This window comes from Manis pentadactyla, chromosome 3, assembly GCF_030020395.1.
Source record: "Manis pentadactyla isolate mManPen7 chromosome 3, mManPen7.hap1, whole genome shotgun sequence".
Taxonomy (NCBI): Eukaryota; Metazoa; Chordata; class Mammalia; order Pholidota; family Manidae; genus Manis; species Manis pentadactyla.
Window position 1 is genome coordinate 211,535,908 of NC_080021.1, and position 16,004 is coordinate 211,551,911.

Genomic DNA, 16,004 nt, shown 5'->3' on the forward strand with positions numbered 1-16,004 from the left:
AACCTCAGAGGGATTACCAGAATTTTTTAGAAAGAAACTCAGATTCTATCCCCTGTATCCCCATACTCTAAGTCTCTCACCAATCTTAGGACAAGTTGGTTGCTTGCCTCCCAACTCACCAGGGCCTTCCTCTTGCCCATTTACCCTTCTCTCAGGCCACAATGCTTCTAGGTTCTTCAGCACTTCTATTTGTCCTTCAGTCTTCCTACCCCCGAAACACCACTCTTCAATAACAAACTCCTACTTGCCCATTAAGACCCAATTCAAATGCCACCTTGTGTATCTTTCTCTCACTACCTAGAGAGAATTTTAGGTTCTTCTATCCACTTAAAGGTCTGTGTATTCTGAGAGGGGTAGGATAGCATATGGTTAAGAATATGAATTCTAGAGTCACCACCTTTGTTCTAATCCAGGTTCTGCCACTTTTAATTGTATAATCATGGGCAAGTCATTTAGCTATTTGAACCTAAGTTCCTTTACCTGTATGGTGGAGAGAATTAACAGATATCTATCCTATAAGATTATTGTGAGGATTCAATTAGTTAACATATTATCACATATTTAGAAAAGGGTTTGGCACATAGCAACAATTATGGAAGGTGACAATATCTTCATCATCCTTGTTATTTTTATAGCACTTAAAACAATATATCATAAAAATGTCCTCTACAAGTCCTAAGGCTATGATGGCCTACAAAAAGTAAGTACTCAATAAATACATGTTGGTTAAATGAACAAATGTTTACTTATTAAGTGCTGTGATTTTCTTGGTAAGAAAGACATTCTTAAGCCTACTGAATAAATAAGAAGAAACTATACTGCAGATAAGTTAACTGACTTGCCCAAGATTGCACTGTATGCCCTTGTCTGGGCAGGAATTTGAACAAGAGGCCAAAGTATCCCAGTATTCAGTCCAGGGCTCTAGCTATTCTACTATATAGGGAGTGAACACCAACTTCTTCCATAAAGCACCTAATCTAGAGTTGAGGCCCAACTGGCTAAACTCAGCACACAGAATGAGAGTGAGTACTGAGGAAGGGTTGGATGAATTTTTATTTCTTGTTCCTAAGGAAATCCTGGGGGGAAATCTTCTCCCAACTCTGTCTGACTCAAACCTACATAATTCTTTGCTCTAGCAGCATGTGAGGAAACCTTGAGCTGCTCTGATCATAAATATAGAAGGGATTTAGAAATGGAAATCAGGCAGCACACAGGACTTGGAGGAAAAAGAAGAAATAGTAACTGGAGCACAAGTTGAGTGAATGGTCTTAAATAGCTTGGACTGCATATGTATTGGAGGGGTTGTCTTTCTTTACTCAGTCACATGTTGCAAAAAAACCAAATACTTTCTCTTGACAAGTCCTTAAAACACTGAAATCATTGTTTACATTTTATAAGAGACGTGAAAACAAGTGGTGCCATCAAACTACAAGACATCTGCTGAGGCCCTGACTGAAGCAGCCTCAGTGGTGGTGGTGAGGGTAAGTTCAGAGCTTGGATGTCATAGAAGTACCTGAGCTGGGTGAAAAGGGCAACTCCTGGTAAGTCAGCTTATTCTAGTTGTGAGCCAAAGTCAGACAGCACCTGTATCTCCCTGTGGGTGCACTGGAACACTGGGCACTCACTGATACACTGAACGAGATGGAACATGTTGGGAGTGCTTGAATCTGGGTTCAAATCTCATCTATCATTTCCTAGATGGGCATTTACTTTGGGCAAGCTACACAACTTCTTTGAGTCTTAAGCTCCTTCACCTGTAAAATGGAGATAATATCACTTCTCCTCTCATAGCTCTGGGTTCCCTGACAGAGTGCTAGAGCAAAGCAGTACGTGGATTCAAATCATACAGACTTGGGAAGTTAATATAAAGTTATGAAGTATAGGTACTCAATAAATGGAAAGTATACCCCTTATAAATAAATCACAATTAAGCACAGTTAAGAGAACTTGGGAGATCACAGCTCTCTCTTCCTAATACACCACTTAGAAATGGTAAAAGATTAAAAGGAAAATTATACGTCCAGTACCAAAATGTCAAATGCAATGACAGATGACACAAGTTTCTCTTAGCATTTCCTCCCTCAATTCTTCAGAGAACATAGAACCTGGGGATGTCAACAACTTTAGAGCTCCTAGCATAATGAGAGAGCCACACAGGGTACTCAGAAAACATTAGGTAATAGTGAGAAAGTTTTTTAATTGAGGAAATGCTTATAAATTCTTCCTAGTAGACAATCCTTTTACTGTTCCCCAAATATAAAAACAATCAATAAAAGTAATGGCCATATATGAATAGTCCACAGCTAACATCCCACTTAATGGTGAAAAATGGAAAGCTCTCCTCTAAGATAAGCATCAAGGCAAGGATACCCACTCTTACTACTTCTATTCAACATAGCACTGGGGGTCTTGGCCAGAGCAATTGGGCAAGAAAAAGAAATAAAAGGCATCTAAACCAGAAAGGAAGAAGTAAAATTATCTCTGTTCCCTGATGACATTATCTTCTATGTAGAAAATCCTGAAGATTCCACCAAAAGCTGTTAGAAAATGATCTCATTTACAATAGTATCAAAAAGAATAAATACTTAGGAAAAATTTAACTAAGGAGGTGAAAAAGCTGTACACTGCCAAAAGAAAACTAAACATTGTTGAAAGAAATTAAAGACATAAATAGATGGGAACATCCATGTTCATAGATTAAAAGACTTAATATTGTTAAAATGTCAATACTACCTAAAATAATCTACAGATTGAATGCAATCCCTATCAAAATTCCAACAGTATTTTTTGCAGAAATAGAAAAAAAACACCCAAACTCATATGTAACTATAAGAAACCCCAAACAGCCAAAACAATCCTGAGAAACAACAACAAAACTAGAGGACTTACACATTCATCCTGATTTCAAAACATATTATAAAGCTACAGTAATAAAAACAGTATGATAATGGTATAAGGACAGATATGTAGACCAGTGGAACAGAATAGAAAGCCAAAAAATAAACTCATGCATACATGGTCAAAAGATCTTTGAAAAAGGTGTCAAGACTACAAAATGGGCAAGAAAAAGTCTCTTCAACAAGTGATATTGGGAAAACTTAACATCCATATGCAAAAGAATGAAATTAGACTCATACCATATACAAAAATCAAGTCAAAATGCACTGAAGACTTAAATGTAAGCCTGAAACTATAAAAGTCTTAAAAGAAAACAGAAAAGTCTTCTTGGCATTGGCTTTGCAATAATTTCTTGAATATAATACCAAAAGTACAGGCAACAAAAGCAGAAATAGACAAATGAGGTTATATAAAACTAAAAAAATTTCCACAAAGCAAACAAGCAGCAAAGTGCATAGACAACCTACAGAATGAGATACAGCATACACCTAGCACCCCAACTGAATGCATATATGCACCAAACTCATGTGATAGGAAATTACCCCTTTATACCATTAGCTTGTGTCAAAACAACTCTGAATTCCTGTCTTTCTCTTATTCACTTACCATCAATTGGATAACTCCTATCAATTTTACCTATTAAATATCTCTTGAATCTATTCCCTCCCTTCAACTTACACTATAATTGCCCTACTTAAAAACAGTCTCTCTTGCCTGGACTTCTGTAAAAACTTTTTAACTACTTTTTCTCTGCCCCTAGTTTCACTGACTTTTACCCAGCTCCTCACAAACCATTTCCACAGCTAGAGTGATATTTCTAGACTGCAAATCTGACTGTCCCTCTCTGTACTTAAAACCTTTTAGTCGTTGCCTCTTGGTCCACACCAATAATTCTTGAGGCATGGTCCCTGCCCACTAGTGCGTTGAGTCATAAACTTATGAGTTATAAACAGACCCAATTCTCTATCCTCATAAAGTCCCTCTGCAGACAAGTAAGAACAAGTACTGTAGGCTGGACCCAGAAAGGCTCTACTTAAGGAGAGATAATCAAAGATAGTTGAAGGTCACTCTATACAGAACTGGCTCCAAACTCAAGGAATCTGCCTTATCTTCTGCTACGCTACTACAGATGCCCAGTTATCCAGCCTGAAGAATGAACTTTTATTCCTTAAAAAATAAAAATAATAATAATTCATCTTCTGGTCTTTTTACAGTCTGTTCTAACAGGAATGAAAGATGTTTGGCTCCCCACACCTTCCAACATAGCTAATTCCTCCTTTTCCTCCAAAACTTAGTTCAAACTTTACCTTCTCTAGGAAGCCTTCCCTGAGTGTCTTCAGTCCTCAATCATGGCTCCAATCAAAACAGAAAGGAAGGCCCTCCCTTCTATACTGGCTGGGCGTCCTCTGTTATCACTCACTGTTACTCTGATGTCTGTTTATATATTTGTCTCTCCCACTAGACTGAGTTCACAGTACAGGGGCCTGGCACAGAGTTAAGTATTTAGTTAATATCTGTGGAACTGAATGTGTATTATCATTCCTATTCTACAAATAAGGCGATGAACTTTCTGCTGATACAGCTTTAAAAACATTGAATAGCAAAGTAATCTTGCTAATTTTTGCCAGGCTATTATTTAAAAACTTAAGTGATTGACAAACAATCCTCTAGATGGTTTGTAGCTAGAATTGGGTTCACTTCCTATGAAACCCTTAGGAAGGGTTGAGGGATCACAAGAAGAGCTTTAATCATCATCTTATGTATTTAAGATTTTCAAAGAACTTTCACGTCTGGGCTCTAAAAGCAGTTTTACAGGAACAAGGCGAAGATGGCTCTCCCTAGCAGCAGACAGCCGCTCAAGACAAGCAGCTACAGGAGTACCTGGAGTGCTGGCTTTGGATCACAAGGAGTGAGTCCCAGAACTCACCTGGACGGGCCCAATGCTCTTGTTTCGGCCTCCAGGCATGCCATCTTCTCTGATTGCTGGAAGGAAACAGAAGTCAAGACAGTCAGAAGCATGCCCACAGAAATCTAGGCACAAAAAGAGAATTTATTTGGCCAAAAGCACAAGGTAGGAATTGAGGATTACTACCATTAATTGGCAATTAAGCAAAGATTAAAACACAGGTTCAGGACCCAAAGCACACACTTTTTCCATTAATCCAGGTCACCTCTTAGGCAACAGATACTTTTGGGTCCCCAAGGCACTGGGTATACACTACACACTGGGTATACACTACACACATTCAAAGGTGATAGCATTATTAATAGTCCCACAGTTACAAGTATCCCACCAAAGGGAGGGACAGAAACAATCTTTCTATTTTTAAATAAAATATTTTTTATGCCCAGTTTAAGTGTGAGTTTAGTTTGTAGGATGAGAACAGGTTCTCTTTTTTTTAAATTAATCAGAATTTGCCCTCACTGGTTCCTCCCTACAAAGGCCATCAGTAGAGTTCCCTACCAGTTGATTTCCTACTCAAGAGATTCAACAAAAGGAAGAAGTTATTTAGTATTTTCTAACTATAAAAACCATCCTTTAAATAGTTATCAGCCTCATTAAGAATAACAACTATTAATACTATTACCATCACTGTTTGTGAGCACATAATATGGGAGCACAGAGAAGGAACCCCTGACCTGCAATTACTGAAAGGCTCTGGCGTCTGCCAAAGTTTTCTGGGAAGGACAACTTCTGAACTAAGTCTTAAAGGATGAATAAGATATACACAGGCAGGAAAAAGGTGCTCCAGGTTGAGTGAACAGTGCAGAGAAAAGCTTCAAGTTGAAAGTAAGCATGGAGTGCTGTTTCTGGGAATTTACAAGTAGTTCAAACTGGGCAAAACACATGTGCGTGCATGCGTGTGTGCATGTGTAGGCTGGAAAGGCCAACTGGGGCCAGATCACAGAGAGCTTTGGATTGCAGGCTAAGGGTATGGACTTTAGCAGAGGAGCTCAAGGATAAGGTGGAATGCAGGGAAGGGATGTGGTCACATTGATATTTTTGAGAACTCTTTGTGATGGCCACTGTGGACACTGGCCTGGAAAGGGTAGTGTTAACAGAGGATAAGCTAACAGAATCATGAGAGAGCAAGCTTTAGTATAATAAACCTGCTTCAATAAAAAAAAAATCAAGAAAGTCTACAAAGTTCTTAGGGTAGACTGGTTGCCTCAAAAGATGAGGGCTCCAAGCATAACAGTCAGTTCCTGTGGTAAATGAAAGGCAGACAGGAAGTTCATTTTCTGTAAAGTAGACACCATTCTTAATATTGTTAGAAGATGACATACTCCAGAATTAGACAAGCTTGGGTCTAAATCCTGTTTCTGCTTAGTCTGTGCAATGGCAGATAAGTTTCTTCACTACTTTTGAACACCATTTTTCTGAAAAATAGAGAGGGACTACTGGAACCTCTTTTGTGGGATATCTTGAAGATTATATATAAAATAATACAGCTAAAGCACCAAGCAAAGGAACTGGCATATAAAGTAGGTACTCAGTAACTAATCCTTCTCTCTCCCGAGTCACTTTTCTCTGAATATAAGTTTAAAAAAACCAAGATTCCATTTTCAGCTTTGTGAAAGCCTTAGTATCTTCATCTGTGAAATGGAGGCAACATAGTCTGCTTTACAAGGCTGCTGTGAATTTGGAGTGAGAAACATACTTAGCTTATGTTAGAGCCAGATGCATGCTGGTTATTGTCTGGGAGCTCTCTTTCAATCTAATTTCAGGTTCTAAAAATCCTTAAAATTCCTTCTCTGCCATTCCATGGTCAATGAGTCTTCTATTTCCAAAACTGACATTTCCCGTGTATTTACTTTGGCTCACAGGTACAGAACAAAGATCTATCACTAACAGATAAACACTGAATATATTTCACTTTATATCTCTCTCAGTGTCTTAGAGGTGAGGAGGGAACTCAACATGCTTTCTTTTTTGTTTAAAGGGCCACAAATCTTAAAGATTTACATCTTGCCAATTTCTTCTTCTGATACTTAAAAGCTCATGTTGCCCCTCAACCCCACCTGGAGTAAGAAAACTCATATGATGGACATTTACTATGTGTTAAGTACTCTCTTGGGTAAAATAAACCCACGAGGATAGTATTAGCATCATTCCCACTGAACAGATAGAAATCCAAGGCTCAGAGAAACAAAGTATTTTGGTTAAGGTGACAGAAACTGAAGAGGAAAGTCAGGGTTGGAAGCCAGGCTATCAGATTAAGATCAGCCTTCTTTCCAGTACTAGTATTTCCCATAGTGTGTGTACATCCTATTAAGGAACATAATTTTAGATGGTGAATAAACAAACTCTTAATTACACATTTATCCTAACATACTTTAAAAAATACTGACTTTTCCATTCACTGAGGGAATAAAAATTCCCTTTGAAAATTAACTTCATTTTTTTAAAGTTGATTAAAGACTATAAAGTAAACTATAGTACTTATTTAGTCAGAGATGGTAAAATCTGTCAGATGGCATGAAATTGCCTGAAGTCTGGGAAATACAGTGCCACAGTGCATTTGTTAAAACAAAAACTTCGATATTTTCAAGCTTATAATGCAGTTATATATATGTTACTGCATTTGATCCTCATAACAACTTTGGAAGATGTACATTATTATTATCCTATGCAGTTTAAAGATGAAGAACCTGAAGCTCCTAGAAGTAAAGGGACTTGTTCAAAGTTACTCAGGGAAGAACTGACAAAGCTGAGATTTCAATTTAGGTCATCCAGTTCTACAGCTGTGCTTGTTCCTTGATGCTACATTGAGCTAAGAGCAAGTTTTTTTTTAGCAGAGGTGAGAGTCTTTCCAGTAGTGAGCTGATTAAAACAAAATAAAACAAACACAAGGGGCTTCTGGATTCATGATCAGGAATGGTTCTGCTGCATCTCTCACCCAAGACTAAGAAATTGGCACCAGCTATGGTTCTATTTACTCAGAGGCAGCACAAATACTTTCTCTGCCCTAGACTTCATGTACCTACCATCTCTTGCTTAGGCCTGGGTACCAACCAAACCCCAAAACCGGAAAGGTGGGTAAGATACAAAGCTAACTACATCAAAACCTGCTCAAAACCCACTGGTGACTCCCTTTGGTCCTATGGGCTAAGTCCAAGCTCCTTTGCTTGGCATTCAAGATCCTGTGGTCTGGTTCCTCTGGGGTTCTTCATCCTCACCTCTTGCCACAAATGCTGTACTTAGAACTATTCGTTAGTCCTTGAACATGCCATGCCGTTTTACACATTTACACAGAGTTCTGCCTCTGCCCATATTATTGCCTCTGCTCAGACAGAAGCTTTACAGTAAAAAAATCTGGCAGCACCACTTAACTCAAGTGATACCACCTTAACCAAGTGATTCAAGTTAACATAACCAACAAGGGGATGCACTGAAAGGACATCACTTTAGTGGCATTCTTGCCAAAAATACATAACCTGAATCTAACTGTGAAAAAAATGACAAACCCAAGTGTTGAGGAATATTCTATAAAATAAATGACTTGATTTCTTCAAAATTGACAGTTACTAAAGACCAAAAAAAAGGCCAAGGAACTATTTCACATTAAAGAGATTAAAGAGACCTAAAAACTAAATGTAATGTGGGATCTTGGACTGGCTTCTAGATTAGAAGAAGCAAACTGCTATAAGGGACACAGGCATAATTGGTGAAATTTGAATAAGGTCTACTAATTAGGTAATAGTATTATGTCATGTTAAATTTCCTGATTTTGATAATAGTACTGTGGTTACGTTAGAAATGAAAAGGAATGTCGTCTGTAAATCACTCCTAGAAGAGTTCAGAAAATATATACACATACTGACACACAACACGGGGAAGGAGAGAATTAAAGAAAGGGGAGGGAGGAGGGGAAGGGGTTTTTAAAAAGCACTTCAAGTTTCTAAGGAGCTTGAACTTCTATTCTTTCAAGAATCTGTTCAAATGTTACCTCTCCCTGAGATTTCTCAGTGCTCCATTTTTATCCTGGTAAAGGAATACGGCAAAGCCACCGGATCACTATCTCACAATGCCATTCTACGAACACCAACCTCTTCCAAGAGCTTTCCTTAACCTTTTTACCTTTGACCTACTTAACTAGCAAGTTATGAGACAACAAAGTTAAGGGAATTTTAATGTTTTTCATGTAATTATTTAATTGAATTTCCCCATAAGGCTCAGTGTAGCTTCCTCTTACCTTTGATGATTTTAACAGTATTTCCTCTATCCGACTTCCTGACCTGCCCCCCAACCCGACCCACCGACAATAGTCAATCTATCAAATCAGGAAGCATCTTACCTAACTGGGTAATTAATGAGAGACACAGACAAAAGTAGGCCTCAGTCATGGGCCTTGAGGAGCTCATGGTCTAGTAATGGGGGAAACAACAAGTAAACAGCACAAGGTGATCAGGGCCATGGCAGAGGGCAAAAAAAGGGCTGTGGAAGCACAGGGGAGTCATCTGGTGGGGCGTGGTGTCAGAGAAGGCTTCTTGGATGATTTATAAATAAAAAAGCTGAGCCTTAAAAGAAAAGTATATAAAGTTAGGTGAAGAGCAGGGGTAGAACATTTGGAAGATGAAACCACACATGCAAAGCTCCCAAAACATGAAACATCACTCCATTTTTGGAGAACAGGAATGGAATGCAGACAGCATATGAGCAGCAGCAGAGGGAGAAGGGAAGAGATGAAGTGGGTGATGCCAGAGTCTGAGGGGCCTTGAAAATCATTCTGAGCTGCCCTACTTCAATCTAAAGACTGAAAAATAGGTGAGGAGTATGTGTTTGGGGGTTACTGGGGCAGTAGTGAGGATGGACAGAATGGGCCCAGCCTCTACTAATCACCCTTATTTAAATCTCCCCCACTGCCTTGTGAATTAATTTCCTGACTGGCCAACTTCCATGTCTGAAAAGATATGTATGTCCAGAGATTTGGGACCACAAAGGGATGTATCATACATGGCAGCTTTGTTTTTTTTTTTTTTTTAACAGTTAGGCTTTAAAAATTTGAGCTAAGTTTAGATTAACCAAAGAGTTGCAAAAATAGTACAGAGACTTCCCTATTCTGTACACCCAGCTTTCCCCTTCTGTTACCATTTTACATAACCACAGACTATTCATCAAAACTAAGAAATTCACTTTGGTACAATACTGTTAACTAAAATACAGACTATTCAGATTTCTCCAGTTCCACTGATGTCCTTTTTCTGTTCCAGAATCCAATCCAGGATCCCACAATGCATGTAGCTGTCATGTCTCCATAGTCTAATCTGTGAGTTTCTTAGTTCCTTGTCTTCTGTGATCTTGACAATTTTGGAGAGTATTCTGCAGAACATCAGTTATTTTGAAGAGTGTCTCTCAATTCAGATTTGTCTGTTTTCTCATAATTAGATTGGGAATCTATCTCTGTGTGTATATATATGCACAAGTGTAGCCTTCTTAGTATATCATGTTAGAGGGTACCTGAGGCCAATGTAAACATACTGGTAATGTTAACCTTGATTGCTTGGCTAACATGTTTTCTGTCAGAATTTTCTACCAAAACTCAATCTCTCTCTTTATAATTACTAAATAGTTGAGACTGCAAATATTTCTGTTCCTGTTTAAAACTATGCTCTCATTTTAGCATCCATCAGTGCATCTTGCCTGCAGCAACTGTTACTGTGGTGTCTTAATGGTGATTTCCTATTTCTCTTACTCCTTCTACATTTATTGATCAGAATTCTTCTACAAGAAATGTGACTCCTCTATTCATTCAATAGTGCTATCAGTATGAACCTATGGCTATATTATTCTTTGGGTTATAAACTAACAGTACTATCTTACTGCTCATGTTGTTCCAATTTTGGCCACTGGGAAGCTCTTTCAGGGAAGTTTTTCTGTGACCTTTTGATGTGTTTCCTCTCTCTGCCCCACCCCACCCCTTTTAAAAAATATAGTGCATCCTAACTTTCCAGCACAAGACGCTCCAGGCTCATCTTATACATTCCCTGCCTCAGTCCTAGAATCAATCAGTTCTCCAAGAAGTCCTAAATCCTTTTATTGATACTGAGAAACCAAGATCTAGGCACTAGGTGTGCTCATTCTATTGGAGTGTCACTGCTCCTAGGACCTCTCAATGGCTTGAGCTAGGAAATATATGTATGTATACCAAACCACGTATCTACACACCTATCTATATTTTTTACCTATCTAAACATGAGTCCATATTGATACCTCTGATTCTAATCTAGCACCAGAGTTTCATTCTAGTCCTCCCCTTCCTGATTTTAACTTCCCTGATGTGAGAAACCTCTCATTATCTACAATATATTTCCTTGTTTGTTCAATCCTAGTATACAAATAAAGTAGTGACAGAATTCCTAACCCACAACCTTGAGATAAACAAATTTACAATTAGAGTGCTTTGTTTGTATACAGTTCTTTTTATCTTCAGCCTTACAATATACAGAAAAACACTCTTTCCCAAGGTCAGTTCTTTTCTCTCCCCTTCCTTTCAGTGCCTATGCAATTTATTTGTTTGGTTCATTTATCACAGTCTGCATTCTATCTTTTTCCCCTGCATACTGGTTACTTTAAAAAAAAAACTTACATACAGTAAAATTCCCCTTTGTTGTGATGTATAACTCTATAGATTTTTGACAAATGCATAAAATTACGTATCGAACACCACAGTTCTGTACCGAACAATTCCATCATCCCCAAAATATTCCAATGGCCACTGCAATTTTAATTCTGCTTTCCCAGCACCAACCAGGAGATGGCATGGTTTCTCTCTGAGAGGTAACCTTCACAAGGCAACTGGACTGGCCTGTTGTGCATACAAATGAGCCTGGGAAGGCAGCTCTCCATTCTTCACACCCCATATGTCATCTTCTCCTGCTATGGTTAGATGAGGGGTTATGAGGTTAAGCTTGTTCTTCTCTTAAATAGAAGAGTTTGTCTAGAAGCTTCAGAATCTCACACGTCCACTGAATAAGCAGGATGATTTACCAGAGAGAGTAGTCAGTCTAGAAGGCAACCCATAAATATGCTTTGATAAAATATTCATGATGAGGCAATAAAGGGAGATGAGAAGACTAGAGACCAAAACCAAATCAGGTGAGATGGGTAGATGATCACAAACTCTCTTTAAGATATTACTTGTTTAGTATTGGCTGGGGAAGATTTCTGTAAGAGGAAACTGACAGTGGGGAGGGAGGGGACTTCTAGGTAGAGGAAAGAACCCGAGTCAGGCAGGAGTGCAAGGCATGTTTGACACACAGTAAGTTCTGGAGAAGATGAGGTTAGAAACACAGGCAGGGGACAAAGTTGGTAACAAAGTTTAAATGCACTATGATAGGTGTTTATCATCGAAGAAACACAGGGCATTTCAACATTCAAATAGCTATGCCATATGGTAGACATGTAAAGAAGCATGTTGTCCATGTGGTTAGGTACAAGCTACTTTTGATTAGTAACAGATTATAATTTAGTAATTATTAACTGTCAATATAACAACCATGAAACTAACTACTAGTAAGCCACTTTACCTCCCTAAGCTGCATCTGTAAAGGTTAATAGTTAATAATAGTGTCGTTATGTATATCCAGTGACATAAAATGTGTAGAAAAGAGTAAGAGTTTCTGATACATAAAGTACAGTAAGTATTAGAATTCTAAATAAATTATAAATGATCTAAATTTATCTACATGTCCTTCTATACCTCTCTTACCTTTCTTCATCATGGCCAAGTTTTCAAAAGATTCTTTTTATCCCACACAAAATTTTTTTAAAAGTCTGAAGTGTATCTGGATATCTGCATTCACTAATGTTACAAACAATAGCAAAGTTCACTACATCTGACTACTCTTTGCCTCTGAAAACTACTACTAAAACCCCTAATACCTTCCTGGGTATTTTATATACCCTGTCATATTTAATCCTGTAGAGAACTCTGAAATACAAGCATTGTCACACTATTTTAAAGGTAAGATATTTTAAAAGGTTTAAGAGCTTCAGAGACATAAAGGTCACAGAGCTAGCCTGTCACTAGCCTCTGCGTCCAGAGCCTCTAATTCTTTCTACTGAACTATACTGCGCTACTCTCCAACATCCATGAGAATACTCCGAGAGTTCTGGCTTCAGCCTTCTTCTTTTCTGTATCCAAGTTCTTTTTTTGGGTGATTTCTACCCACTAATAAAACTTTACCACCTCTATGCCAACAGTTCCACAAATTTATGTTTGCAGCAATTTCCTCTGTTTCAATCCTACATACCCAACTTCCTTGGTGGACATCTGTGTGTGTCCTTAGGTGCCTCAAACTCAGCATTGCCAAGGCCAACAGTTTGCCCAACCTTGCTTTTTAGACTGACTTTTTTTCCTGGTAAGGTTACCATTAATCTAAACTTTCAACTTCAACTTCTAGTGCTGCCCAATACCCAGTTGGCAATAAATCCTATCAGGTAAGCCTCTCCCGTATCTCCCCACCCATGACATTACTTTCCCCAACATCCTTCAGATCCTTCATTTCTCCTGGATCTGAAATAATTTCTTCTGGACTCTTCTAAAAACTTTCTAGGTGGCTTTTCTGTTGCCCCAGCCCAATCCATTCTTCAAAGCTATCCTCCAGATTAATCCTCTTTAGAATATCAGTTTATTCATGTCCTCTCAGGCTAATGGCTCTTGGAAAGTTTTACAATAATCCCCAAATTCTTCTCCAAGATGGATGCAGATTTCTGGGCATGCCTAGCCTCTGAGTATGATTTTAGCAAACAAAATGGTACCATATTCAGGGGACCTACTACCTTCTTGCCTTTTCATCTAAAATTCCTACTTCCTGTCATCATGCCCTGAAAGAGCTAGTGAAGTATATTAATCCCAGTTAGAACTTGATTGTTAACTGGGGTCTTGGCACACAGAGTCTGTGCATTCACTCTCACAGAATGCCTAATATCTCACCAGTCTTTCTCTCCCCTTCTAGTCTGGGAGAGAGATCTGTAGGCAGGAACTGTGCCAGATCCTTTTTGGGTTATGAGCACACAGTACGAGGCCTGGCATATAGTGCAGGCTTGGGAAATGAATAATTCAAGGCGTAATAATAGCTGATGCTAATGGTAAAGCGAAGGGTAAAGGGTGGATAGCAGAGCCACAAGCACCACTCACCCTTCCGGTTCATCCCCATCTGGAGGCATTTGAGCAGGCGGCAATACTGGCACCTGTTCCTCTGCTTCCGAGACATGACACAGTTCTTGTCACGACTGCACCGATACACCCGCTTGTTGCAAATGCTCCGCTTGAAAAACCCTTTGCAGCCTTCACAAGAGATGATTCCATAGTGCAAGCCTGTGGCACGATCCCCACAAATGAGACAGGTTCGTTGTTCAGCCCGATCATCTGGAACAGAAACTGAAAAATTTAAGTTAGAATACAGTGGAAATAATGGTTTAAAGCCGGCAGTTCTAGAAAAAGCAACCCGGCTCTGGGTAGATCAAGCAGTGAATAAAGTCCCTGATGAAATTTACATTCTAGCAGAACATCTATTCCATGTGTAGGTTCTCTGCTCAGTACTAGGTATTCAGAAATAAACCTTCATGATTCCCACAGTCAAGGAACTCACTGCCTAGCAACAAACAAGTCAGTCAAAGAAATAAATTCAGGCCAGAACATAGCTTTTCACTTTTTCCCTCAAATTCCACTTACTCAAGACAAGCAACTGCCAAAAAACAGGCATATTTGAACCTGTTTCTGACACTTGCCAGCTAGTGAATTTGGGCCAATTTAGTTACTTCACCTCTCTGCCTAGTTTCTGTCATTTGTAAAGTGGGGGTTATAATGGTACCTACATACCAGGATAAAGTACTTAACACAGTGCTTGGGTTACAATAGACATTTAATAAATGACAGCTAGTATTTTCATTATCATTATTTTTATCCTAACAGGTCCACACTTAATGTGATAATGACATCCCTGAAAAGAAAACCATTTGAAGGCAGTCTTAAAGGAGGGGCATGATGGGACATAAGGCTAGCATTTAACAGACACTTTGAGATACGTCTTTATGATCCCAATTTGTATTAGGCTGGATAATGGCCACCCAAAGATATCATGTTCAAATCCCTGGAATTTGTAAGGAAACAGGGTGTTGCAGATATAATCAAATTAAGGATCTTGAGTTAGGCAGATTATTCTGGATTTTAAGGGTGGTCCCTACTTGGAATTACACATATCTTTATAAGGAAGAGGCAGAGGGAGATTTGACACAGAATAGAACACATACATGCGTGCGCACACACATACACACACAGAGGAGAGCACAATGTGAAGACTAAGGCAGAAGTTGGCCATAAGCCAAGGAATACAAGCAGCTACTATAAGCTGGAAGAGGCAAGGAATGGACTCTCCCCTAGAGCCTCTGGAGAAAGTATGGCTCTGTCAACACATTCATTTCAGCCAAGTGATAGTGATTTTGGACTTCTGGGTTCCAGAACTGTGAGAGAATTAATTTCTGTTGTTTTAAGCCATTCAGTTTGTGGTAATTTTTAACAGCAGCACAGGAAACCAAGACATAAATTTTTTCCCTGCAGGGAAGCAGAGACATTAAGGCTCCTGCTCAAAGTCACACAGCAAATAGCAGGTATATAAAGAGAAGCAGATATATGAGACCCCACAGCCATGGAAATAGAAAAAGACAAGGTATGAAAGGAGGAATTGCCTAGGTTGTTGAGGACAGTTCCTAGTTACAGACCTTTCTACAGCTTGGATATACTTCCCAATTGTAGGCAAACTGACATTCCCATGTTCTTATAATACTTTTTTTCCTTTTTTCTTTCTTAAGCTAACTTAAAGAAGTTTCTGTTATCTGCAACTAAAAGAAACTTGGCTAAGATTCCCTTTTTATAAAAATGGCCCTGGTATAATAAGTATTCATTTTCTTTTTTCTTTTAAAAACCCAAAGGAAGCTCAAGGTAAATATTAGAGCAAAGTTACAAATAAATGCTAAACCAGGAAGGGTGAAACAGGCAAAAAGTTAACAATAGCACTCACTATGTTTGGGATGGGATTTCCTAAGTGCTGGGCCTGAGCTGCCAAAAGGGCTTAGAAATTGAGCAGGAACACTGTTGAGA

At 38.8% G+C, this 16,004-nt stretch overlaps 1 protein-coding gene across 2 annotated transcripts in view; it reads right to left on the reverse strand.

Annotated features, from left to right (window-relative positions):
• Positions 1-16,004, reverse strand: part of NR6A1 (nuclear receptor subfamily 6 group A member 1) — a 254,995-nt gene that overhangs the window by 20,144 nt on the left and 218,847 nt on the right. For both annotated transcript variants that reach the window (XM_036913969.2, XM_036913970.2), the window contains 2 exons: positions 14,043-14,285; positions 4,826-4,881 (listed from right to left, as the gene is read on the reverse strand). In XM_036913969.2, the coding sequence (XP_036769864.1) occupies positions 4,826-4,881; positions 14,043-14,285 (299 nt within the window). The remainder of the gene's footprint in view (positions 1-4,825; positions 4,882-14,042; positions 14,286-16,004) is intronic.